At 45.7% G+C, this 25828-nt stretch overlaps 2 protein-coding genes across 2 annotated transcripts in view; both read right to left on the reverse strand.

Moving 5' to 3' along the window:
• The window catches only part of LOC147701551 (excitatory amino acid transporter 2-like), an 856834-nt gene extending 842558 nt beyond the window's left edge, over nucleotides 1-14276 (reverse strand). Inside the window, exon 1 of the mRNA XM_086930218.1 lies at nucleotides 14032-14276. The gene's annotated coding sequence lies outside the window, so the exon portion shown is untranslated. The remainder of the gene's footprint in view (nucleotides 1-14031) is intronic.
• Nucleotides 14277-20995: 6719 nt separating this feature from the next.
• LOC147701553 (uncharacterized) lies at nucleotides 20996-25506 on the reverse strand. Its single transcript, XM_086929353.1, has 2 exons — nucleotides 24360-25506; nucleotides 20996-21042 (listed from the first exon to the last, which is right to left on the reverse strand). Exons 1-2 carry the CDS (start codon nucleotides 25504-25506, stop codon nucleotides 20996-20998), a joined length of 1194 nt encoding a protein of 397 aa, XP_086785479.1.
• Between the last annotated feature and the right edge of the window lie 322 nt (nucleotides 25507-25828).

The raw sequence follows: 25828 nt of genomic DNA on the forward strand, positions 1-25828 counted from the left end.
GATGTGGTGCTTCTGATGGTCGCCATTCTCAATCTGTTAGGGGGCATACCGCCAAGTCTAAGCGGTTCTGATTAAAGGCTACAATACTATTTATCCCGTTATGAAATGTTCAGTAAATGTAGCATAGCATTTCACAAATACATAAACGTCTTCTGTTTCTAAGAACTTTGATCACTTTCAGTATTGAGCATTTATTATAAATATACAATTGCTGAATTGAAATGTAGACTATCCCAACCTAGTGTGACTTGCAGTTTTTGATATCAATACTTGTGTTTTATATTGTGCTTCATCACTCATTTTTGTGGTTTCTAAGCACTGTAAATAAATAGTGGTACCTTACATAATGGTATTCAATGTAGTAACCTCATAAGGATGGAGGTTTAGTTAGCCGTGCCAGGATTCGAATGAGCTACCCACAAACAGATCACAGCATATGTTGGCAGCAAGAGTTAACACATGAAACTATTTTGCTGACTTATCATGTCTGTTTTAGATATGGCTTGTCCCATTTCACACATGTTATGTTATGTTATGTTATGTTATGTTATGTTATTAAAGTATTTATTAAGCGCACTGTCACCGATTGGTTTCTTGGCGCTGCGATCAACATAATGTGCAGATCATAGCAGATCTGCTAAAGTTAAATAGGACTTATTTACCCAGTAATGAGGCAAAAGCGCATCACATTGCCACACAAATGTGATTATGTGATGTAGACAACACATAAAGCAAATTCATTGTATGGCTGCCGAGGAAAGAGGCAGCGATGCAACAGATTTACGTGACAGGAGATGAAAGGAGAGGCCACGTCGTAATAAATAAAGAGGTGACCAACCATTTTAGATAACTTTGGATAATATTTTAAGGCTTTATAAAGTACTAAAGTTGCAGGCTGTGGGTATAAAAAAAAATCTTGGGCACAACTGCAACCCCTCTGCTTAAAATGTTTCAGGAGGCTGCAAAAGAAGGCAGATTGACAGCAGATTTAAAAAATCTAAGAATTGCTCCAATGGCGCTAATCTGTAACAAATAGTAAAGATGGGGCAAATGCTCTTCAAACCGTTTTATTAATATCATTGTTAATGGAAACAAACATATTGGCTAAAACCAAAACAGATAGGCTGATCTACTTCTTGCCAGAGTTTATCCACCCAGACCGGTCTGGGTTTATGCCTGGCCGTTCTAAAAGATTACATTTGTGCAGAGTATTTAATAGTCTCTTTACAGCATCCAAGGTATGAGTACCAACAGCGATAATGTCTCTTAATGCATAAAAGGCATTAGTTTCTATTGAATAGCCGTTTACGTTCAATGTATGTAGCTAGACGGGAATAGAATCCACCTTTAGGTCACAAGTGAACCTGGTATTCAAGACGAATATACCACTTTTTTACGCATCCTTTTCCCCACAGTGAATTACAATGCAGTTGTTACAACAACCGTGTTGTAACCACGCATACCAGTACCCCGCAAGTCGTAACAACGACTTGCAGAGGGGGGTGGTGGATGTTGGAATAGTATAATTTACTATTCCAACTCCAGTCTGTGCAACAGTAGCGAAGGTGTTGGATTTCAAATCCAACACCTTCTTCCCCCTCCGCAAGTCGTTGTTCTTACTTATGGAGTAATGGTATGCTGGTTACTAGGCGGTCGTTGTAACGACCACGTTATAATTTCCTGCGGGGAAAAGTTTTCGTGGTAAACGATGTTTACCATTCAAGACACTAGACAAAAGGCACTAGGTACACCCTGCTTAGTGTCCCCGCGTTGCACTCCAAGGGGTTGAAACAACCCTTGCTCTAAAGTTCAAATAAAGTTCAAAACAATTTATTTCGCGTTATCCAAAAGAAATTCCTTTGTTCTTGTTATTTTATGCTTATAGGGTCACAACGTTGTTTTTCACATGTGAATATTAATCATATCACTCTTCAAATCAACTTCATGGTCTAGTCTTTTTCATGCGTAGCAATTCAATCATCCCAATGCATTTCGGGTTGAAACCCTTCATAAAAGAAAAAAGAAAAAATGTGATCGGTTAGTTAAAGAACGGTGAGTGCAGTTACTTAAATTAGTGACCTGAGATAGTTAGATGGGGGTTTTGTTTCAAGTCGGTGAAGCCTGCGATTAGTACAGAACAAAAGTGTCGAAGGATGCAAGAGTCAGTGAAATGTCTGTAAGATCGTACAAATTCTATTTATTAAGCATTTGCTTATCAACGTACAAAAAAACTTAAAGGAACTTTTCTCAAAACCACAGAAACCTGCTGCAGGTACTACAAAGGAACCATCCCCTGTCTTAATTGCGGACACTGCAATAACATCATTAAGGGAACAAAGATGGCACATCTGACCAAAGGTACTCCCATTCAACTCCGAACTACAGCTACATGTGACTCAAAAAATCTAATATACCTACTGAAATGCCCGTGCGGATTAATATACATAGGAAAAAAAGAACGAAAAATTAAGCTCTGGCTGACAGAACACAAGAGTAACATCAGAAACCACTCTGAAAAGTCACCGATAGCAGTTCATTTTACTAACCACAGACACAATGTCAGTCAATTGCGATTCCTGGTATTCGAACTGGTTCCTCTTTTAGAAGGAGTTGAAAACAAAAAAAAGACTATTGCAGAGAGAACTCATATGAATAAAAAAATTAGACTCATGTCAACCTAAAGGTCTTAATGAAAGCGTTGAATACAGTTGTTTTCTGTAATATATTACCGCATAACTTCTGATGTACTCTGATTGACTGGTAGTCATTCATTACACTAATTCATACCCATTTGATTGATGAGTGTGCCTCACCACTTTACAATTTAATTTAGATTGTTACCATTCAAGACACCCACGGACAAAGTTAAAGTAAATGGTACAGTATCCAAAATGTTTTTCACAGTGAGAGGAACTAGGCACGGATGCCCATTGTCACATGTTCCATTCACGATAGTAAAGAAGCCAATAGCCAAATAGGTAAGTAGAGGCACTTCAGCAGTTGGAGATGGTTTTAGGATTGGTGAAGATTGGACAGCTTTTATTGAAACAGGTGCACATCACAATTAAACCCCTTGGCCTGACGCCTTACAAAACTACAACCTCACTATACAAGATGTTACTTATGTTAAACTACCCCCACCCCTAAAGCGCCCCACAACATTTTAAACCTGCCATTCAGTACTCCTCCTAGGGTGCTCCTTAGCCCTTGTGACTAGCCACCATGTATACAACAAAATGGTGCCTTGTCAAACAAAATGTGGACCTAGATATCCATTGGGCTATAAAACCACCCACCTAGCCCAATAGAGAGGAGCAGTTGCATGGGCTTCTCCAATTTCTCAAACACCCCGGGGGACAGACCTCCCTATAGTCGGCTGCCCCCCCAAGTCCCCACTGGCATAAAATGTTTGAAGTTGTTACTCTACCCAGTAAATAAATGAACCACAGCACTTGCTGCAGAAAGTCTTTGTAAGATTGAAACAGATTGTTTTAATTACAAGAGGCTATAGGTTTCAACTAATCCTACTTGATTCTACAACTATAATCTGGAGTATTTACTGGATAGGCAAGCTGGAATTATCCCATTAGACTAAACTGCCGCAGTAACTATAAGGCAGAGAGGCACTTTTGAAAATGACTACCCTCCTCCGTTTCCTAAATTTAACGGAATACACCATATCCAATCCCAAAGAGATGCTTTTAGAGATTTGATAATCAAACAAGGTCCTGGTATGGTAAGACAGAGCACAAATAAACTCTCTGACAATGCTACAAAAAATGACCAAACAAAGGAGGAGTTAGGCTGCTGAACATCAGATGATACTATGAAGATGTGCAATTATAAATTATGAATGACTGGTATTTCTTTCCTCAATATCACCCTGGGGTACAATTGGATAGATTCGAATTTGAGCAGAAGGGCTACGTGCATGCTTTATATACAGGAAAACCGGTACCCACGACTTCAGAAGCAACTTGAGCAGTAATAAATATTTGTGAAAAATCACTTCAGGAGTCTGGCTGGTGGAAAAGGTACCATGTACAATATTGCTCTGGAGGGATAGCAGGAGTGCAGATATGAATGTTCTAGAACAGGCTTCTCCTACTACTAACTGTAGTGTCCTTGTGCTGGGGCGATGCATACACGACACATTAGTCAGGTCAGTTGTTTAAGCTGCTTTATTATCTTTCTTACAGCAGACTCATGTGACCACAACCTCGCTCTTCCTGGTCATCCTGTGTTGTGTGTTTCCCCGCCCCCTTGACCGGATGTCCTGTCCGGTGACCTATCCCCAGCTACTTGACCCACGGGGTCCTAGTGCCCCACACTCAGGTCACGACATCCCCCCCTTTGTTACAAACAAATGTTCATGACACATTTCTGCAGTCGCTGCTAGCCAGCGCTGATAGTGATCATTGGCCAGAAATGGAGATATAGATGGACAGAGGGAGAGAGAGAGAGAGAGAGAGAGGGAGAGAGAGAGAGATAGGGAGAGAGAGAGAGAGAGAGAGAGAAAGAGAGAGAGAGACCTGGTCACTCTACATCTCTTCAAATGGTCTCTGTGGTTTCTTGCATGTTCTTCTCAGCCTTGCTTCATCTTCGTTTCTTTGTCCTCTATTTTCCTCCGTTATGGTTGCTGCAGGTTCCGTTGATGTTTCTTCTCTTTCCAGTCTTCAGCTCCTTGAAGCGTGAGCTGTTTCTCGTAATGTCGTGTTGACCTGCTGCTGCTGTGATCATTGGTCCTTTTACTTGCGTCACAGTTAGTGGGTCTCTGGAGAGTGGATTGTCAGACCTCCTTTGTTTTTTCTGACGCACCACCACCATCTCTCCTTCTTTCATTTTTTTGTTCAGATGAATGTTTCGAGTGATCAGCATGTGGTTTTATCTTTTCTTTTGCCTCCTTGTCTTTTATTGGTATGTCCCTTCGGTCTGCACTTATTTTAGCTTCCACTTGTGGCAATCTCGTCTTGCTCAGTCTGTGAGGTGTTACTATCCTTGCTCCTCTCATTAAGGTGCCTTTCTCTGCTTCTGACAGTTCTTCACTTCTTTTCTTGAGCGTTAGTAGTTCTTCTTTGATGACTCCTGGATCCGTGAGGCTGTTATTGTTTGCGTGTCTCCATCTTTGTTGCCTCAATACTTTCGAGATCGCTAGCATGGTGGGGTCTCGTTTTGTCTCTTGTTCTAGCTCTGACATTGTTACTGATGTTGGTGTGTTGTTCTTTAGGATGTAATTTAGGTGATCTTCCGCCCTTGTTCGTGCGTCTGTTTTGTGTGACAGTGGATGTCTGGACATATAGTCGACTGGATTTTGTTCTTTTTCATGCTTGTTAATTATTTTCAATATGTAGTCCATCAACCTTCTTCCCCACCTTTCTGTCCTTGGTGGTACATTTGCGTTTCGGTTGCCATACATCATTTTTAGTGCTTGGTGGTCCGTCACTATTGGGAATTGATTCTCATATGTGAGCGTGTGATAGCGTACGCCTGCCCACCCGACAGCCATATCAACGTTTTCTGGTTGAGAGTAGGCTCTCTCATTATCCGATATGCTTTTGCTCCCATAAGCCACGATGCATCTTGGTGATTCCTTTTCTGGTTTGTGTTGAGTCACTATCGCGCCGAATCCTACTGGGCCGGCCACTGATCTACTCGCTTCATCAATGTGGAGCGTGACTTGCCTCCCTTTCAGCTTTCCTGTTTCACTTGCTGGCAGAGTCACTAGCAGATCATCCACTTCATCTCCTGCGAAATTCAGTAGTAGTCCAAGCTTTTTGACTTCTACCACGTCTGTGGCTTCCATATATCTCTCAAGCTTGGTGATCCAGCGTTCCCATCTCATTCCCACCTGTGGTTCTGATACATTAAATGGCAGTGGTCTGCGGTATTGTGCACTTGGTCTCTGCTCAACCATGTTACTTTCCTCTTCTTCTTTCCTTTTATGTTCTTCTTTTCTATTTCTAGCACTTGTTCACTGTTTCTTCGTGCTTTTTGGCACTTATTTTCGTCCTTTTGCTCTTTTTTGGCACTTGGTGTTTTATTTCTTTATTTCCACTTTTTGTATTCTTGTTCACTGTTTCTTTGTGCTTTCTGGCACTTATGTTCGTCCTTTTGCTCTTTTAGGCACTTAGTGTTTTATTTCTTTATTTCCACTTTTTGTAGTCTTTTCTCTCCTTGTGGTGCTCTTTCACACTCTTTATTTTAATTATCTCTTGTAATTTTTTTTTATTCCTTTATTCTGGCCTTTTCCGGTGCTTCTGCACCTCTTTTAGCTTTATTTTCGATTCTCTTTTTCTTTTGCCTGTCCTCAAGATGGCCGCCCGCTTTTTCTCTTCTCCTATTGGCTTGTTTGCCTGATCCTAAAATGGCCGACAATACTCTCACGATATTTCGGAGCCAATCCTCATTCACCTGACCCTAAAATGGCCGCCGTTCTGTTCTGCTCGCTGATTGGCCCTATCCGCCTGGTTCAAAAATGGCCGCTGATGCTCTCGTGCAATTTCTTCAATTTCACGCGCTTGGTATCTGCGCTTACCGGGCTCAGTCGGACGTTTTCTTTCAGCGATCGCGGTGGTCTCTCGCGTCGCTGCATCTCACTCCTTCAATTTCTCTGCACTTTCCGTGACGATGCAAGTCCAAGGTGGGCTCTTGGCATTTCTTCGAACATTCCACGCGTCAATTCTTGACCCCCTCATTGCCAGTTGTAGTGTCCTTGTGCTGGGGCGATGCATACACGACACATTAGTCAGGTCAGTTGTTTAAGCTGCTTTATTATCTTTCTTACAGCAGAGTCATGTGACCACATCCTCGCTCTTCCTGGTCATCCTGTGTTGTGTGTTTCCCCGCCCCCTTGACCGGATGTCCTGTCCGGTGACCTGTCCCCAGCTACTTGACCCACGGGGTCGTAGTGCCCCACACTCAGGTCACAACAGTAACTCGTAAGTTACTGGTAAACTCTCCAGGTATCTTCTAGGTACTTCACCTGTGTGCAGCCCAGACTACCTACTAAATTAGAAGCTGTTACTTGGTTGAATTAATATATGTATACCACAATTACTCAGTTGTATAGTTGAGATGAAAATGTGTTTATTTTCAGAACTCTCAAGCTGCTATTGACGAAAAATGGCTACATTTCCACAATATGTTCAAGGTTCATATATGAGTTACAAATGGAGTGGCATTGGGGAAAAAAACGTTTTACACATTGTTTCTTTGTACCAGAGGCATTGGAGTTAGGGCTGTTATCTATTACGCAAGTAGAGGAATTCCATATTAACAAAGCTTTTTATACAATAGTGCTTGCAACCATGCCTGATAGACTATTGTGCTTGCTTGTAGTAATCTTGCATATGGTGGCCACTAATTCAATCTTGTCTGGCGTGGTCAATTATGGTCAATTAACTTGTCACATTTGCCAGTGATCCACAGACAGATGTCAACTATCAGTCGGCTTTGTTGTTTTACCATGTGATTAGTGTTCTCGTTTTTTCTTTGACTGCAAAGTGAGAAGAGTTTTAAAAGTGAAATATGTGACAATGTAGGATTTTGTTTTTTGCAATACACAACAAAACGTAGCTACATGTAAATGGACTGTATGCATCCAGCAGTTAATACAGTAATATTGAAGCACTTTGTTTTTGTAATTCTGAAGTGTGCTGGAAACAGATATTTTAATAGGATCAAAACAAATCAAGACACTTACGTGGTGATACTAAATATTCATAGAAACCCAATTTCCACACATTATCATTTGTGTACTATATAGTTTTATCAGTGAACCTGTATGGCTGTGCACATTTAATGCCCATGTCAATGAAAATGTGCTCTCTGTATATGATAATGGGATACCACACGCTGCTTTAGTTTCATTCAAAAATCGCCCCACCTCATGTCCATTAAAAGTAGGTGAGTCGTCGAAAGTTTGTTATTTAATAAGTGGACCGTGGTTGTAAAAATTTGGGAACCACTGCTAAAGGGTTTTTGATGATGGGATTTAAAAGGAATTTCCCAGCTTGGAACTCCACGAACATTAAACCATTCAAAAGCTACAAACAAAATCCACATTACATGGATTCCAGATTTATAGAAACATGCCACTCTGGCATGCATAGATACACATGAACAAGGGGATTCAATTTTCATGTAGGAATCACCACTAGAATGAAGGCTATTAGAATCTATACTTCGTAAAGGGATTTTATCTCCCACATATTGAACACTAATAAAACAAGCATTTGCAATGCAATAGGTCACATATTAAAAACGTTTGAGCAGTTGGCATTGCTACTAATAAAGCAACATTAACAGTTTAAAGATTCAGTAATGTGAGACCTATTGCATTGCAATTGTTCTGTGTGTGCTGTACTTGTTATATGTGTGAGAGTAATTTGAGCTGATACTATCTGTGTTGTACTATTTTATATATGATGGAAGCTTGTATTGCTGCTGCAAGTGCTGTACTATTGTTTATATAATGGATGATTGTACTGCTGCTGCTTGTGCTGTACTATTGTTTAGATGATAGAAGTTTGCACTGCTGCTGTTTGTGTTGTACCTGTTTTATGTGTATGCTTGTACTGCTGCTGCCTGTGCTGTACTATTGTTTATATGATGTAAGCTTGCACTGCTGCTGTATGTGCTGTATTTTGTTTTATGTGTGATAGTAGTTAGAGCTAATACTATCTGTGCTGTACTCTTTTCTATATGATGGAAGCTTGCACTGCTGCTGTTTTTGTTGGACCTGTCCTATGTGTTATAGTAGTTAGAGCTGATACTATCTGTGCTGTACTTTTTTTATATGATGGAAGCTTGCACTGCTGTTGCCTGTGTTGTACTATTGTTTATATGATGGAAGCTTACACTGCTGCTGCCTGTGCTGTACTATTTTTTATATGATGGACGCTTGCACTGCTGCTGTCTGTGCTGGACCTGTTTTGTATATGATGGAAGCTTGCACTGCTGTTGCCTGTGTTGTACTATTGTTTATATGATGGAAGCTTACACTGCTGCTGCCTGTGCTGTACTATTTTTTATATGATGGACGCTTGCACTGCTGCTGTCTGTGCTGGACCTGTTTTATGTGTGATAGTAGTTAGAGCTAATCCTATCTGTGCTGTACTCTTTTCTATATAATGGAAGCTTGCACTGCTGTTGTTTTTGTTGGACCTGTCCTATGTGTCAGAGTAGTTAGAGCTGATACTATTTGTGCTGTACTCTTTTTTATATGATGGAAGCTTGCACTGCTGTTGCCTGTGCTTTATTATTGTTTATATGATGGATGCTTGTACTTCTGCTGCCTGTGCTGTACTATTGTTTATATGATGGAAGCTTGCACTACTGCTGTTTGTGCTGTGAGGAAGCGTTGAGGCCGCCTGTGGTGCACATAAACTTGCCTCACACTCTCTCTCCCACGATTGCGCTCCGTGATACGTCTACCAGTGCTTCTATGCCCCTATGAGAAAATCACTCCCGCCATTGTAAAAAATGCTGCCAATGCCAATGCCAGCTTCTTGAACATAATGCTTCCAACATAAACGTTGTAGATTACGCTCTCACTGCCTATTAACATTTCACTGTATATTTGTGAACACTGCTTTACAATATTTAAACACTGAAATAAGGAAGTATTTCCAAACGATTAGGATACGCCTAAATTGTGTCTAAAGTGTATACATTATACATGTGAAATGCGCACAAGTGTTCGAACCTTCTGACTACATTCCCCTGCTGCTGTGCGCACTGGCTCATATAAGGAGAAGTGCCATTGCTCGCCTCATGTGCGGCAGTCATGGCAACACTGCGCAGTGACTCAAACAGCGCAGCTTTCGTATCCTGTGCCCTAACTTTGTTTCAGGGCTCCTTGATGCTTCTAGTGTGACATGCCAGGCATCCTTTCTGCTCGGGTGTCTCCCTGCCACACCGCATGTTAGGGCTGCAGTCCAGCCTCTCCACCCGACACGGACAAAGGCACTCACTTTCACTTGTGAGGGAAAAGTTCCAAACAGTTCAGGCTGCTGAAAATATGTCCGGACGGGCTGGAGGCGGCAGCTGCATTGACGGGATAACATATGGCGTTCAAGCCCACCAGGTCAACCTCAACAGCAAGGCACAGAACAACGTAAGGGTTTGTGCACTGTGGCACCTAACTGAGCAGGCCAGCAACAAGTAACAAGGTGGTACCCAATTCCGAGACGTTCTGGGTTGCCGTGGTGGAGCTTGTGGTGAACAGCATCGGTCCAGTGGCGGTATTAATCGTAGAGTGTGGCGGCCGCGACGTGGAGCTGCAATGTCTGTGAGTTCTGTAGGCAAGGTGAGGAGGTCGCGGGGCACCTCCGCACACTGGCAGGAGGCGGAAGGCGTGAAGCATATCGGTGCTGGGAACTGCTGCCAGGGATGGCTGTGAGCAGCTGGAGTCGCGCAAACACGCACAAAGCACTGAGGCAACCACAGGCAGTGTGCGTGCAGAGTGAGCACGTAGGAGGCAAAACAGAATTAACTATTCGAGCACCGCGCTGATGGAAAAAACAAGGAAGGAGTCCCTACATGACTACATAACACCGAGTAGCGGACTGAAACTGTAGTAAGTCGGTGCTGCTTCCTGCAGCAGGGAAGCAAACCGGAAGTGACGCATCGGAACTCAAGGCAATGATAATCCTGCTAACAACAAAAATGCCAGAGTTAACGAATGGCAAGCAGCAGCAGAAACTACTGCCAATAGACGGAGTTTCACCTACCACATGGATTACTTAATGCCTCGTAGAGGCAAAACATGCGCTGCCCTTTTACGAGACCTAACGTAGAGGCAGCACATGCGCTGCCCTTTACGAGACCTAAAAAGTCTAAACAGATAGTTGTTAATGGGAAAGAGATTTTGGGGAAACAGATGAGGCAACTCAAGAAGAAATGATAACATAACCGTGGGAGGTTTGTAACAAAACGAACCTTCGCTTAGTGCAATCAAAAATCACCCAGAAGGGAATGTTTGTTATTTTATTTTTGTTTAAAAAATTGTCTTATTTTACTAGAGTCTCGACGGATTATGCGGATGGCTCTAATTGCTAATAAAAACGTATTTGAACTTTAAATTCATCCATTGAATGTATTACACAAGAATGCAACTACTGAAATCTGGTGGTATGATGACAATATTTGTCTCAGAGGCTGTGGGGAGGGAAGTTCTTTAATACACATCATTTGGCTCTGGCTCAGGGATTCAGAAGTACTAAAATCGAGTAGCAAGCAGGTAGCATGGGTACTATCGATAGTGAAACCCAACTAAGACAAAAGCTACTTATGAACTTGGGATATGTGATGGCTATGAGGTATATATAAAAAAATAAGGATGTCAACAGGATTTGGAGGTGGGGTAAGGACTGCTGTGTGTAAGCAGTAAGGGTTGTATATCATGGTAGAGGATGCCCCCCCTCCCCCAAATTTCATAGGATATGGTCCAAACGAATACAGTATCATGATCTATGATGGGAACAAAGACAAACCATGAAACATTTCTATTATCTGCTAGCTACTGGTCATGAATTAATGGCAAGGGAGAAATTGCTGCTTGTGTTTGTGAATTATATAACGTGCTAAACAGAATATTTATACTGGACAGTCATGGGATATAGAGGTTATAGTATGGCTAGCCATATTCATGTTAATACAAGTCGAGGGGAATCATGGTGATCTGAGTGATACTCTACTAATTTACGGAATACCCTGGCATCATTTGTTTTTCGAGATATCAAAATAATAAAATGTATTTTAAAAAATAGTACAGCGGCTCTGGAGCCTATGGGTACAAGGGGTCCAACTGCTACTGCACCTCAATTGAAGCAGATCTTGCTACAACCAAACCAGGAAATCGGTAGTCAATATTCCTTGTTGGTCAAAGTCCTAATTGCTGGAGAAATCTTTCTCTTAAACCGGGCACATACTTCCTTTCACTTCTCTTTGCCTTAATGGAAACACGACAAAATGATAATGTCTAAAACAGAAGTAAGGCAAGATGGGAACGGCAACGTCTACTCAGCAGACGTATCTGGCTCTGCGAGGCAGAGTATCAGTCTGTGCAGGCAAGCAGCCAGGGTAAAATAACGTAGAAGGATATGGCTACCTAAGAGATACCAAAGCAACACAAGAATTCTACATCCTGCCCTCCCGCAAAGTTTTCACCACCAACTGACGTAACCCCAGGAGCTGAGGATGTACATGGTAAGGAGGAGAGTCAAGAACTTTCCCCTCTCTCGCTCTCACACCCACATTCAGACACACACACAGACCTCCCTTTCTCTACCTCCCCACCTGCTGCACCTCAAAAGGTAGTCTCAACCATAAAGGTGATGGGGGAAGATGGAAAGGTATAAATGAAACAAGTGATGCAAGAATTTTTCAAAGGCCACACCTCTGGGCCTTTCTGACCTAGTCACCAGCTAAAGGGTGTTACTCTATTGTCTATGCCTCGCTGGCCTTCATTACATATGAGGCACCACTGCCTCAACAGACTAAGAAAAAAACTCATAAGTCAGTTGTGCATACTGGGAGGGCTGGAGGGACTATGAATGAAAGCGAGTGAGTAGGGTGTCATGTAAGCAACATTTGTGGTGAATACTGCTCTTCCAGGACCCGGCTGCTATGGCATAGTAACTGGATTATTCAAGACTACGTCAGACTCTAAGATTAGCAAGGCTGAGTACTCAAGGCACAGGAACAAAGGGTTTGGAATTCCGAGACAGAAGTACATATTACCCCACAAAACAAAGGTCAATGACAGATCTGAACTTATCGGTTATAAACAGAGTATATTTTTGTTTAAAGCAAATCTGAGCACATTTGGTACTGAAACAAAATAGCAGTATAACTGCAGTCAATAACTCGTATTGCAATCAATGCCATTGCGTGTGCTTCTTGACATGTGAAACCTTGTCTTGCCTAAAGGAAGTTCCACTGAAAGAAGAGAAGGACCAGACAGGGCTTGCAGCAAACGGACGTTCATCTGCATGATCTTTCTGCTAACTCATATATCTGGATAGGGGATCACAGTAAAAGCTCACTGGGTTTGAAATCCTGATTTCTTGCTGTTCAACAGCAGCAAAAACCCCACCAGCTAAAACTACAAAAGACAAAACAACCCAACAGGCTGGTGCACTGGACGACAAAGGCTGCTGAAAATCATTTGAATACAGTGATGCCGAACCCACTATAGCAGGTAAACTCCCGATGACAGCAGGCACCTGAGGATCTTTACATAGGGTGTCAACTGGGAAGTACAATTGGTCAAACTCCATGCTGTTGATGAAGCTGCTGCTGATCAATGGCATGGGGCCATGGTTGGCACCCAACAAAGGTAGCAAATAGTTTAAGGGAGCATTTATCAATAACACCTGCACGTGGTTATGTGTTTCCACTGTCAGGGACAGGTGCGCGCTGGTCAACATACCACAGAGAAACCTTGGGTTGGTATGGAGTGACATGAAAACCTTAAACATGTATAACTATCAGGCGGCCAGACCCTTCTACGTTGTGTAGCCTTGGCTGCTTATCTGCCCACGCTAATGCTCTGCCTCACTGTGTGAGATACGTCTGCCAAGGTGTCACTGAGCTTTCCCTGCCTGCCTTATTTCTGTGGTGTGGTGATGTTAGTGGTAGGGGGAACCTTAGTGTTCCTCTCGGGCACAGGCGCAACAAGTCCCACAGGAAGTCTAAAGTTGATTTACTGCCATTTCAGACCATATTCTTGGTAGTTGTGCGTACCACTGGCAATGTACGGGAGCAGGGATTCAGCTACAGACCACGGGGGCAACTGTAGTCCAGCTCTTCATATCATAACATATTTAACAGAGGGGGGGGCATGTTCAGTAAGTTACAAAGCAGTTGTTAACAGAGATCCTATTGAAAGAACCGTGTGGAAGGGACTGCCCAGTAGTTTCACTTTTGAAAGTACTCCAGGCAAGTGGTGCAGCCTGTCCTAACGGAGACCGGAGAACAACTCCCGAACATACATTTCTAATTACAAGGTGGGCATTCGTACTGTACCAGTGCCAGCAGCGAGGGTGTCCTGTCTCGCCGAGGGTCAGCAGCGAGGGATGGCAGATCCACAAGATGGCAGCGGAAACGATGCAGGCGACGAGAAGATTCTCCGGCTAGCTGCGCTCGCTTCGCATCAGTAAAAGGTCGAGTGCATCAGCAGCATAGCATCGCAAAGAATGACTCCTTTTGGAAGAAGAAGGGCACACGAGGGTCTCTCTTGCAGTGCCCGGGTCAGTACGAGGCAAATCCGAACTGTTCTCTCATCGCCTCCCAGCAGACAGAAGGCCCAGCCTTGCAAGATTTAATCAACGGCGGTCAGGAGATCATGAAAACATGAATAAGTTAAAAGATTAGTGCTCAGCAGGGAGGGGGCCGGCAGATGAACATAGATTGGGTTATCTGTGGAGGGGATGGAAATGAGACGGGAATAATGAGTCTCCTGCTAGAAATGAATCCTTTACGAGATTTCAAGTACCATGACCTTGGTTCCACCTTCTGGGCATCATATGGTGGCAATCACTGTTCTAGTAAAGCTGTGCCCGTCTGAGCTGTTGTCCTACTTTTCGCCTCTTTCTCCAGCCACTATGAAGTTCACCTTTCCGGGATAAACCATTTATAAAAAAGAGCGCAGGCACTATTGTAATCATGTCCCTATACAGTATACTACACTGTCTGAGATCCAATGGTAGCTTAAAAGTCAAAGGGTTTCAGACTGCCAGTGTTAAAATAAACATATTACGTGCCATACACAATTCTTAGCTACGGGGATTCTTAACTGCCATGTTTTCTTGCTTGTATTAAGTGCGCAACGAAAGTGCCTGTCTCCCAAGTGAGAACAGCCTAGACACTTAAGGCTTGATTCTAACTCACTCACCTGAAATTGTCAACATTGTTTTCACTTACAAAAGCCATCTGTGCTCTCTCCCAGGGGTTGACCTATGCACCTGTCTGTATTCTTAGTGAGAATGCAGGGGTGTGATTGATACTGGATACTTCTGTGAAAGGGCACACATGTGTGTAGCATCCAGCTACAGAATAATTACAGACACCGCTTAGTATTCTACTGGAGCTTTATTCAGTACATCTCGTGTCGACCCTGTCCCTACTCTAACTGACCCTCATCCTGTCCTGACCCCTCCTCTTCCCCTCAGCCCACCTAGCTCCGCCCACCCCAGCTACTAGACTGTAAACTGTATTACATCTCCCCCTTTCTTAATAAAACAAAACAGATAAACCAGACTTCAGTCCATCTCTACAATGAGTCTCTTTGGTGGCTGAATGTCACGACGTGGTCGCAAAGACATGGTCCCAGTAGCCGCACTTGGTGAGGGCCCATCCTGCTGACCTTTATTTTCCATGTGACTATGGTCAGATTCTACAAGTGCAGGAGTGCTGGTTGTGCTCGTCACCGGCTCCTTCATGTCTTGAGGACACCTCTTGAAGTGAGAAACATTTCTGGTAATTCGACGGTGTTCAGACTCCGCAGTCAGCATGGTGCCCTTCTGTTGGATAACCAGCAGTGGCTCATCACGAAAGCGACAATCAGTCTTTTTCTGTTGCTCCTGTTTGACGAGGACATGATCTCCCTCATGCAGGGATGGCGACCTCGCTCTTCTTTTGGCATCGGCGTATGCCTTCATTTTGTCTTTGTTGCGTCTGTCGATCACGGCCATTTCTTGGTGATTGTGACTTGGCAATACCTCTTGCAGGGCTCCTTCCCATGTCGGGATGCGATTTCTCATTGTCCGCCCTAGCATGAGGGTCGCAGGGCATTGCCCGGTAGTTGAGTGAGGAGTCGTCCTGTAAGCCCTGAGAACTTCATTCAGGGCGGCCTGCAGCTCCCTCTTCTCAGCTGTCGCTTGCTGGAAGGTCCTTTTGATGGTAGCCATGAACCTTTCAACTGTGCCATTGGCTTGTGGCCAGAGTGGTGTAACTTTTCTGTGCTTGAAGTCCATGCGTTTTGCAAATGCACTGAATTCGTGTCCATTAAATGGGGGCCCATTGTCTGTTTTAACCTCTCTGGGAACACCCCAAGTTGCAAATACCTCGTCAAGCACCTTGAGTGTGCAGGAGGCACTGGTGGACGGTACTATTTGGGCGATAGGAAATCTGGAGTACTCGTCGATTATAGCAACCACATATTTCCCAGATTGAAGCGGTCCATAAAAGTCCATGGTACCTTCTTGCCACACTCCGCTGGGCAGGGTGGTCATTTGGATTGCTTTTGCTGGTCAACTGACAGAGATGACAGTCTTTCAATGTATCTTCTATCATTTGGTCAAGAGAAGGAAACCAGACATGTTCTCTTAACGCTCGCTTGGTGGATACTACTCCTCTGTGGCCTTCATGGGCCAGATTGACAACTCCTTGCCTTAGTGGACTAGGAATGACGAGTCTATAATCTCTTAGAATGACTCCGTCAGTGGTGACCGACAGTTCATCGCAAACATGCCGAAATGCTTGTATCTCTTTCCGGATTGTGGGGTCGGTGTCCTCTTCCTGCGGGTTATATCTCCATCTGTTGGTTTGGATCCGGTGGAGTACCATTTGCAGGATGGTGTCTTGGGCGGTGACCTCCCGGATGACATCCATGGGGATGGCAGGTGGCAATGCCTGGTCAGCCACGAAGTGGATATATTCCTCAGCGATCGATGGTTTGTATTCTGAAGACGGCTGAGGGTGGCGGGACATGTAGTCAGCCGGGTTCTCCGCCTTCCCCGGTTTGTGAACAATCGTGAAAGTGTACTCCTGAAGCCTGAGACCCCATCTCTCAATTCTCGGAGGCATCTTGGATTTCGGGTTGCCATAAATGGTGACTAGCGCCTGATGATCCGTGATCAGGGTAAAATGTTTGCCATAAATGAAAACATGAAAGTGTTCGCATGCCCACACCACGGCAAGACTCTCCTTCTCTGGCTGTGAGTACTTCTTCTCAGGATCAGAGAGGCTGCGGCTGGCATAGGCAACAATCCGCCTTTGGTCAGAGTCGTTATCATATTGAGCCAAGATGGCCCCTAAGCCAACGGGGCTGGCGTCGACTATGATCTCAGTCTTCCGTTGGGGGTTGAAGTACGAGAGGCTGTCAGCCGATTCCACAGCACGCTTGATGTCCTTGAATGCCCGCTCGCACTCAGGGGTCCAGTCGAATGGTTGACCCTGTTTGGTGAGAGCCCGAAGGGGGTGACTGATGGTCGCGTAGTCACGGATGTAGCGGGCACAGTAGCTGGCCATCCCGAAGAAGGATCTCAAGTCATTGACATCTTGCGGGCTCTTGGTGTTGTTCAGAGTCGCAATTTTGTCCGGATCCGGCTTCATGCCCTCATCTGAGAAGATGTGGCCAAAGAATTTCAGAGTAGCTTGGTGAAACTCACATTTCTCCTTATTCAACATCAGGTTTGCCTCCAACAGGGCATGACAGACACGGTCGAGAGCGATGTCCTGCTCGCGAACATCGGATCCATAGACCAGGATGTCGTCGCTATAGTTCAAGGTGTTGGGGATATGTTGGATGATTTGCCGGATCGCCTCCTGAAAGATCTCAGCGGCAGAAGAGACACCAAAACTCAGCCGTTTGTACGTATAAAGTCCTAGGTGAGTTGCAAACGTGGTGATATAGCGAGAGTTGGTGTCTAACTCAAGTTGGTGATAGCCCTTGTTCAAGTCCAGCTTTGAGAATACTTTAGCGCCATTCAGCGCAGCAATCATGTCGCTTAGATGCGGTCCAGGGTGTCGCTCCCTTTCAATCGCAGTATTCGGCAGGCGCATGTCAACGCATAGTCTCACTTTGTTGGGAGTTCCTTTCTTAGGTACAATGACCACCGGGGACACCCAGGGAGTCGGGCCATCTGTCCGCTCTATGATGTCCGCGGACAAAAGTTCCTGCAGTTCGTCTTCAACGGCACTTTGCAGATGAAATGGAACACGTCGTGGGTGCTGCGCAACGTGTTTGATCCGTTCGTTGATGTGCAGATGGATTTGACACCCTTTTAGCTTGCCTAGGCCTTGGAACAGCTTGGGAAATTTGCTGATGCAGTCTGGATTATCACTGACTTTGAACAAGATTTCCACTAGACGCAGACGCTCTGCAGTATTGAGACTGAGTAGGCAGTCAGCTTCAGGGCCCTTGATGACGTGTATTACTGCCGGTATGGAAATGTTGTCATGCGTGAGTGTCGTGTGGAATTTACCCAGACAAGGAAGTGGTTTTTTGGACATCCACGTGAAGACACGGACTGGTGCAAAAGTTAGTGGAGGCTTCTGATTCATGTTCTCGTGTTCTGTAACTGGAATGTAGTTCAGCGAAGCCCCGCTGTCCATTACAAATTTGGTGTCATGATTCCCCACTTTTATGTGTAGGCGTGGATATCTTTTGAGGTGATCGGGATCAGCAATCATATTTACATGCTCCACGGTGTAAGCCGAATCCCTGGATGATGATGATCTTGACTCTCGAGATGGAGATCTGCATTCCCATCGTGACCTGCGTGACTCTCGGCTGGAACGCGATGAGCTTGGGGACCGCACGGGCTCTCCTTGGACGGCCCGGATGTGGTGCTTTCTTGTGTTTGAGCGAGGCGATCTCGTTGTTCCACTTCGCCTTTCTTTGTGATAGTCCCCACACATGGCCTCGAAGTGATTCGATCGCCCACATTTCCTGCAGCGCTGGCCCATGGCTGGACAGGAGTCTATATGAGGGTAATCATATCCACATCGGTAACATCGTAGAGTCCTTTCTGGCTTCCGGTCTCTTCGCCCTGGTTCTTTTCTTCTATATTCTGGGCGTCGTTGGTGCGATGATTGTCTTGGCCTCCATTGCTTCTCTTTTGAATACCTTCGTCCGCTCCGGCGTTGTTCTTGAATGCGGTGTGCTTGCTCATGACTCACACTGTGTCCCGTTTCAATGGTGGCGGCGTGTTCTTCCGCTTGGTCGTACAGGCGAGTCATCTCCTCAATCTCTTCTAGCTCATGGGGTTTTCTTAGCAACCGCCTTCTGAGCGTTTCTGAGTGACAGCCAGTTATGATCTGCGATTTGATGGCAGCATCAGGCGAGAAGGTTTCGAACTCACAGTGTCTCGACAGCCGTCGTAGTCGGGTGATGAATGCACTCATCGCCTCCTCTTTTCCCTGACGTGCCTGATGGAACGTGTGGCGTTCATAGTCCACGTTTCTTTTATGTAGAAACTTCTTATTTAATGCCTCACGTACCTTGTCATACGTATCAGCATCCGTAGGAGGGATGTCCTTGATTAATTTGCTTATTTATCGACCTGCTAGGTTGCATAGGGCAATTAGCTTTTCCTTATCTGCTGTTACTTTGGACCCCTCGATGTAGTCTTCGAAGTCTTCTAGCCATTCTTGCCACTTGGGGCCCATGCTCCCGCCTGTGGTCACGGTCAGGGGTTCTGGCGCTCGCAGGTGTATTCCTCCCTTGACTTCATTCCGCGGCGGTGAATTGGCTGGGGTCGTCATGGTGTCGCTGTGTCCTTATTTATCCTCACCAATGCTTGTGTTTTATTTTTTTTCTATTCGCCAATGCTTGTTTATTTGCTCTTTTCAATGCTTGTTTCTTTCTTTCCGCCAATGCTTGTTGGTTTCCACTCGCCAATGCTTGTTTATTTGCTCTTGACAGTGTTTGTTTCTTTCTATTAGCCAATGCTTGTTTATTTGCTCTTATCAATGCGTGTTTGTTTTCAATCGCCAATGCTTGTTTATTTTCTCTTGACAGTGCTTGTTTCTTTCTATTAGCCAATGCTTGTTTATTTGTCCTCATCAATGCTTGTTTCTGCCGGGTGCCTGACTTCAAAATGGCCGCTCTGCAACAATCAAGGGTTCTGTCCTGAAAAGCGCCTGACTTCAAGATGGTCGCCGTCACTGCAGGCATACACGAGGCTTTCTCTCCAGGGTCATTCACCTCCACTTCACTCAGGACTCACCGGCGGTCGACTTCAGGGGCAGTCCACGCCAGGATTCACTCTTCTTCAGCCACTGCGACCACCAGGTGAGGTTGGGGTGGGCTCCCACCTTACTTTCAAAGTTCCCGCTCTTCTGCACCGATAGCGTGCTAAAGCTCACGCATCGGGCGTGAGGTTTTCCGACCTCCAACGGAACCCGAGCTCCGATTCCAACGCGGTCAGCGGCGCTTGCCAGCAGTCTCTCGGGGACAGCGTCCTCCACGACAGGGTACCTTTGTCTTGCTCTGGGGCGCTGGGCAGGGTCGGAGTGGGCTCCCGACTCCTGCTTCTTCAAGGGTGCCAGGTTTCACGCATCCGGCGGGACTCGCGCTTTCGGCGCGAACAGCCTCTTCCCTCGAGCGTTTCAGCGCTCGCTACAGTGGCTCCCTTTGGGCTCCTCACGGTCATTGGAGGGGCAGGGTCACCTGCTGCTGACTTCTTTTTCGGGCAGCAGCACCATACGGCAGCGGGTTACTTTTCTCGACGCTGCAGGGGACAGGGCACTTTCATAAGGTTCTGTGGGCTGCAGTCATGCCGATCCCACCCTCGCCGCCAGTTGTAGCATCCAGCTACAGAATAATTACAGACACCGCTTAGTATTCTACTGGAGCTTTATTCAGTACATCTCGTGTCGACCCTGTCCCTACTCTAACTGACCCTCATCCTGTCCTGACCCCTCCTCTTCCCCTCAGCCCACCTAGCTCCGCCCACCCAAGCTACTAGACTGTAAACTGTATTACATCGTGCATCATGCGTTGAATCGGGGAGCTTGCATCAAAGACAGATGCAGGGGCATCTCTTGTCGATTAGCTCTAAAACAGAAAGGCTATCAATTTTAAGAATACATTCTTTACAGACCCAACCGAAACTTGAGGTCGAAGCTTTATTCCACAAAATGAATGAAAACAGTAACTGGGAGTATAGTGGTCAGTATTTAAAAATGTTTATCAATACTGTCAAAGTAGATGATGCTCTTGAAACCAGACTATAAACTTCACTATCAGAATTACCACTAGATTTTATGTTGGTGATAATGTCAGGAAAGTGGAGGTTTTGCCATAGAAAGCTGCAATGTAAAAGACATGCAAGTATTCACACCACGACAAACGATGACTGGTTCGGTTTACTGAATTAAAATTGCATGTAATAACAACCAAACACAATAGGTTATTAAGTAAACAGCTAGAATATAACACGTTTTGAAAGCAGGTACATAAAATAAGAAATTAGCATTGGCAAAGTCAATCAGCCTGGTTTCTATTTGTGCCAGGTCTCTGTGCAATGGCCACTTTATGTGCCCTATTTTTATTCCGCAAGCTTTTTGTCCTGCATGGCACAAGCACCACAAGCTAAGGCAATGAAAAACAGCAAGCTTGAAAAAACACAAGGCAGAGAAAGAGACAACTCGCAAAGAGAGACTGAAAATGGTATCTGCACATCATTCCATTCCTACAGGGATAGGGATTTGGATGTAGTGGTTCTTTTTGAAAATCAGACCCTTGCTTAAGCTTTAATGTGGCAGGGAAGGTGCAATGGCGGTAGTCTAATATGCGTCAGCTGTTGTCCAACAAAGATGATACAGACATTGCATAATATCAGGCATGTGATTCAGCTTCTGTTTTACATCAAACAGTTAATTTTGGCAAAGTGGAAAAGAAATGTGGTGTGCTGTGCGTGTGTGTACGTGGCTGTAATGTAGTATCTCTCCTATTAATCAAGGCTCTGTGGACGAGGAGGGCTGCGAGACGCCGCTGCTGGTACCGAATGACACACCACTTCGGGACGCAAGATGGCGGCCTAGACGAAATGACAGGGGAACTAACCCGGCGGCCCTTCCTCACTGGTCGCATAACCACAGAGCCCCAGGGGAAGGTGATGTGAGCTGCAGCACTCAAAGATAACCCGTGATCTATGATTTGTGTCACCGTCCGGGCTTCAACGAGCAGAGAACAAGGCACAACCCCAAAGGCCGCCCAGTGGCCTGCAGACAGCAGAATGTGAATATATCTCTATACAACGAACGTGCTACAAAGCATTCCATTACAACACGGTAATTACAACGATCGCGTTGTTACAACACGAATCATTACTTCACAAATCATTTCACGAGTTACTGTAGGGGGCGCACTGGACTCAGTAATAGTATAATTTACTATTCCTACTCCAGTTTGTCCAACACCGGCGCTCCCTACAGCAAGTAGGTGAAATGACTTGCGATGTAATGGTTCGCGTTGTAACAACGCCATCGTTGTAATGACCGTGTTGTAATGGAATGCATTGTAGCGCATTCGATGTAAACGATATCTCCCCAGTATGTAGAACCCTGCAGACTGCATTTATCCCCAGGGGCCCAGCAGAAGAGAGAGTGGAAGCCCGCAAGAGCCGGCGGCCCGCGGAACCCAGCCTGAGCCAAAGAACCACAGAGACGCACCATGGGTGAATTAGAAAGCACAAGGGCAGCCCGGAACAGGTGAGAGGCCTGCACTGCGTTAGGAGCTCAGCTAGGACTCCCATACGGCCACACCGCAGTGGCGATCTTGGCACAGTGAAGAGGCGGGGGGCTGGAGCAGGAACAATCGAGGGCCCCCTGCCTGACTAGTGGCGGATGGAGGTGGGAGGCGTGCACAGAAAGCTCCACAACAAAATATAGATCTAGTGCACCATCACTACACCGAAGACCTGGGGCTAGAAAGGAGACAGACGGCTTCCCTGCGATAGGCGCATATGGGGGAGCTAGGACAGAGCCCATACACTGGTAGCCCCTAACACATGCAAGTAAAACTCATGGTTGCCTGATGTGGCAGAGAGGCACAGAGGGAACACGCTGCACAGACGGGTCAGGAGTTTAAACTAACTTGTCCGACCACACCACAACACAAGATCATTTTGGAATATAGTGTTAAAAAAAAGGGACAGAGAAAAAAAGAAAAGGGTTTTTTCAACAGATTGACGCCTGAAGTGTACGCAGGCGGCATCTTATTACCTTAAGACTTGAGGCTTAGCGCTACTCCGGGTGACATCACCCATGAACCTGACACTACACACCAGAGGGAGAATGGGGAAAGCCAGAGCAAAAACGAGGATTGCCCATTCAGACTGGGGGGAAGATGCTGCAGACCCTCCAGACACTCCAGATAATTTCCTAGCACAGATAGACCCGGTGCAAAAGCAATTGACCAAAATGTTCGATGCGATCGCAGACACCAAAGTTACCCTCCACCAAGATATCAGCACAGTTTCGGTAGGACTGGGTCTGCTCAGGGCTGAGCACCATAAAGAACCGGAATAACCCACTTACTGGGTCTCGGCGGCGGGGGAACCGCCCAAATCTTCCATACCCTTCATATGAAGTAAAAGGAGACACAGGAGCCTTCGTCTGCAGGAGGAACCCAGATTTATTCAAATAGCCCAGACTATGGAACAGAGTCCCAAGCTCGTCGGAAACAAGACCGAGGAGGCTGCTGCTTTACGCCGCAGCTTACAAGCCTTTTATGATTTTTCATTCTGACCTTTTGGCTGTTAGTTCATTGTTCAATCAGGGCAGTGTTTGCAGTTGATAACCAGATCCAGACGATGTTTGTAGGTGGTGACCTAGTCAAGGCTTGGTACACAAATCATTGTTCACTCAACTTGATCAAAGCCTAGTCTTTCAAGTCATTGTTTAATCACCCTGATCAAGGGCCAGCAGTCAGACCATTGTCCAGATAACCTGACCATGGTGTCAAGGATGTTGGGAGCAGGAGATGGAAAACAAATCATTTACACAGGGTGTCAGTGTCTCGTGGCCTTCTGGTGAACTGCAAAGAACAGGGGGTTGGGTGTGTGACAGTTCCTGGGCACAAATGCAGGCTGCAAGATGGTTTTCGTCGTGTCAGTTAGAATTTCACCAGGCATCAGCAGAAACAACCAGGTGGGTCGTGTGGAAGTGTTTGACACGAGATGGCAATGAAAAAGCAATGGAGTCCCGGTACAAATGATGCCGATCAGAAGAACACTTTTCCTCAGACCCTCCTTTTGCCATTGAGTGGCAAATACTTTAAGAAATTTCAATGTTCATAAGGCCATCAGTTTCTTGTTGGAGCATCATCATCATATTGGTGTTGTGAATGTTAGAGGGTGGAGGCTTGATGGTCTGGACACACATTGTACAGAGCCCTGGCAGACACTGAAAGCACAGGACAGTTACTCCCAAGGCAAGGAAGATGAGGATCTTCCACCTCCACTGGGAAAGGAGGCCCCAGATCTAGCCTGTGAGGGACCAGTTGCCTTCATCCAGATGAATTTCGGAAGAAAGGTGATGCAGACGTTAGATGGCATTGTACACTGTAGGTGCGTTGTCTGGGATGTACACGCAGCAGCTGGAGCCGATCAATTTACACACACCACCATGATCAGCAAGGATGATATCTAAGGCCATTCTGTTCTGAAGTGTTATGAGGCGGTCCGCCTGTAGCTCTGCAGTGATGTTGGAGAGGGCACCAGCTGTTACTGTGATGGTGGCTTCAAGGACCCTGGTCAGTCCTCGTACAGCCCGACTGTTGGCCATGGGGCCCCAGAAAGGAAGGAAACCTTTAAAGAAGTCCCCGGTTTCCTGGCCTGCTATATCCTCAGCTGAAATGACGCCCCTACGTGAGCGGCGCAGAGCGCCCTTTATTGACAGGAGGTAACCTCCATGGGTGGAATATGTTGGTGGAACGAGGAAGGCCAGATAGCAGGTACCAGACCAGTTACGGGGGAGCCAAGTGTAGGCAGCAGTGCCACAGATGAAATAGGTGTTGGTGGATGCCACCAGCTTCGGAGGAGATGTAGAGTTTAAAGTTTTTGTGATATCACACGTACTGGTACCAACTTTCTTAGTCCCTAGGCCATGAATGCAGACACGGCCTTGCACATTTATGACATTCACAGTGTCTCGTTCATCAGGCAGTATCCTTCTTTTGCGGAATCTGGAAAATGTTCGTCGATTAGTTGAGTTCAATACTACCATCTCACCGAGTTCATCTGGTGATAGTAGCGTTGTGAATGAGTTGGTCGGGCAAAAAGGAGCATTGGCATGGCCGGATCTGTTCCGCCAGAAGTCATCCCGAAATGTTCCAAGGGCAGAATTGGCAGTACCATTGACAGTGTAGGCCTCCTGCATCAACATCCACCATGCAAGACAAGACCCAGAGATGGAAAAGGGGTAGGGAAAGAATGGGACAGGGTGTATCAGGGAATGCGGCATCAGTCCACAAACCCAGGAGTTAGAAGTGTTCATGATCAGCTGGTGATGATGCAACATTTGGATGAAGGTGTTGTTGAAGAATTCTGCAGGGTGGGGTCTTTCGTGGGCTGGTAACGTGTAATACTGGTGTTCTGCAGGAGTCAGGGTAGGAGTTGGTGAGGTAACAGGATGGTAGATTAGTAGCAGCCAACCAAGGATAGACAGGATGAGGGAGACAAACAGCGTCACCACGGTGACCATGAAGCATTTACTATGTCGGAGGATGACATCTTGTTTCTGGATTCGGTTGTTTTGGACGGCGGCCATTGTGCTAAGCCAGGGACCTCTAGTGGCTGTCTGTGATTGGTGGTTGCTACATTGGGTGCAGGTGCCAAGGGCCCTTATGGCTTACCTTAGTCTGACACACCAGCACTACTCGCAGCCGGGGAAGATCACTGCCTTACAGCCTATAGGTACTTGGCGAAGTCAAGGGCAAGCCTTCCCTCGGAGCGCAAGTTTTATCGTCGGAAGTAGGGACAGTATGGTCGGGAAACAATTGTTCTTGGTGTTGAGCAGAGTTTAGGGAGGGTTCCACCCTTCCTTTCAGTATGCTGTCACTCTCTGCTTCCGTAGATGTAGAATGCAGTCT

The sequence above is a fragment of the Lissotriton vulgaris genome, chromosome 7 (genome assembly GCF_964263255.1).
Source record: "Lissotriton vulgaris chromosome 7, aLisVul1.2, whole genome shotgun sequence".
NCBI classification, from domain to species: Eukaryota; Metazoa; Chordata; class Amphibia; order Caudata; family Salamandridae; genus Lissotriton; species Lissotriton vulgaris.

Bases quoted from the DNA above. Each gene is read 5' to 3' on its own strand.
- LOC147701553 (XM_086929353.1), bottom strand. From the start codon at position 25,506: ATGGCCGCCGTCCAAAACAACCGAATCCAGAAACAAGATGTCATCCTC. The intron at 21,043-24,359 runs GTGTGTGTAAAT...TTTACATTGCAG, and splicing joins CATCCTTGCTGATCATGGTG to CTTTCTATGGCAAAACCTCC.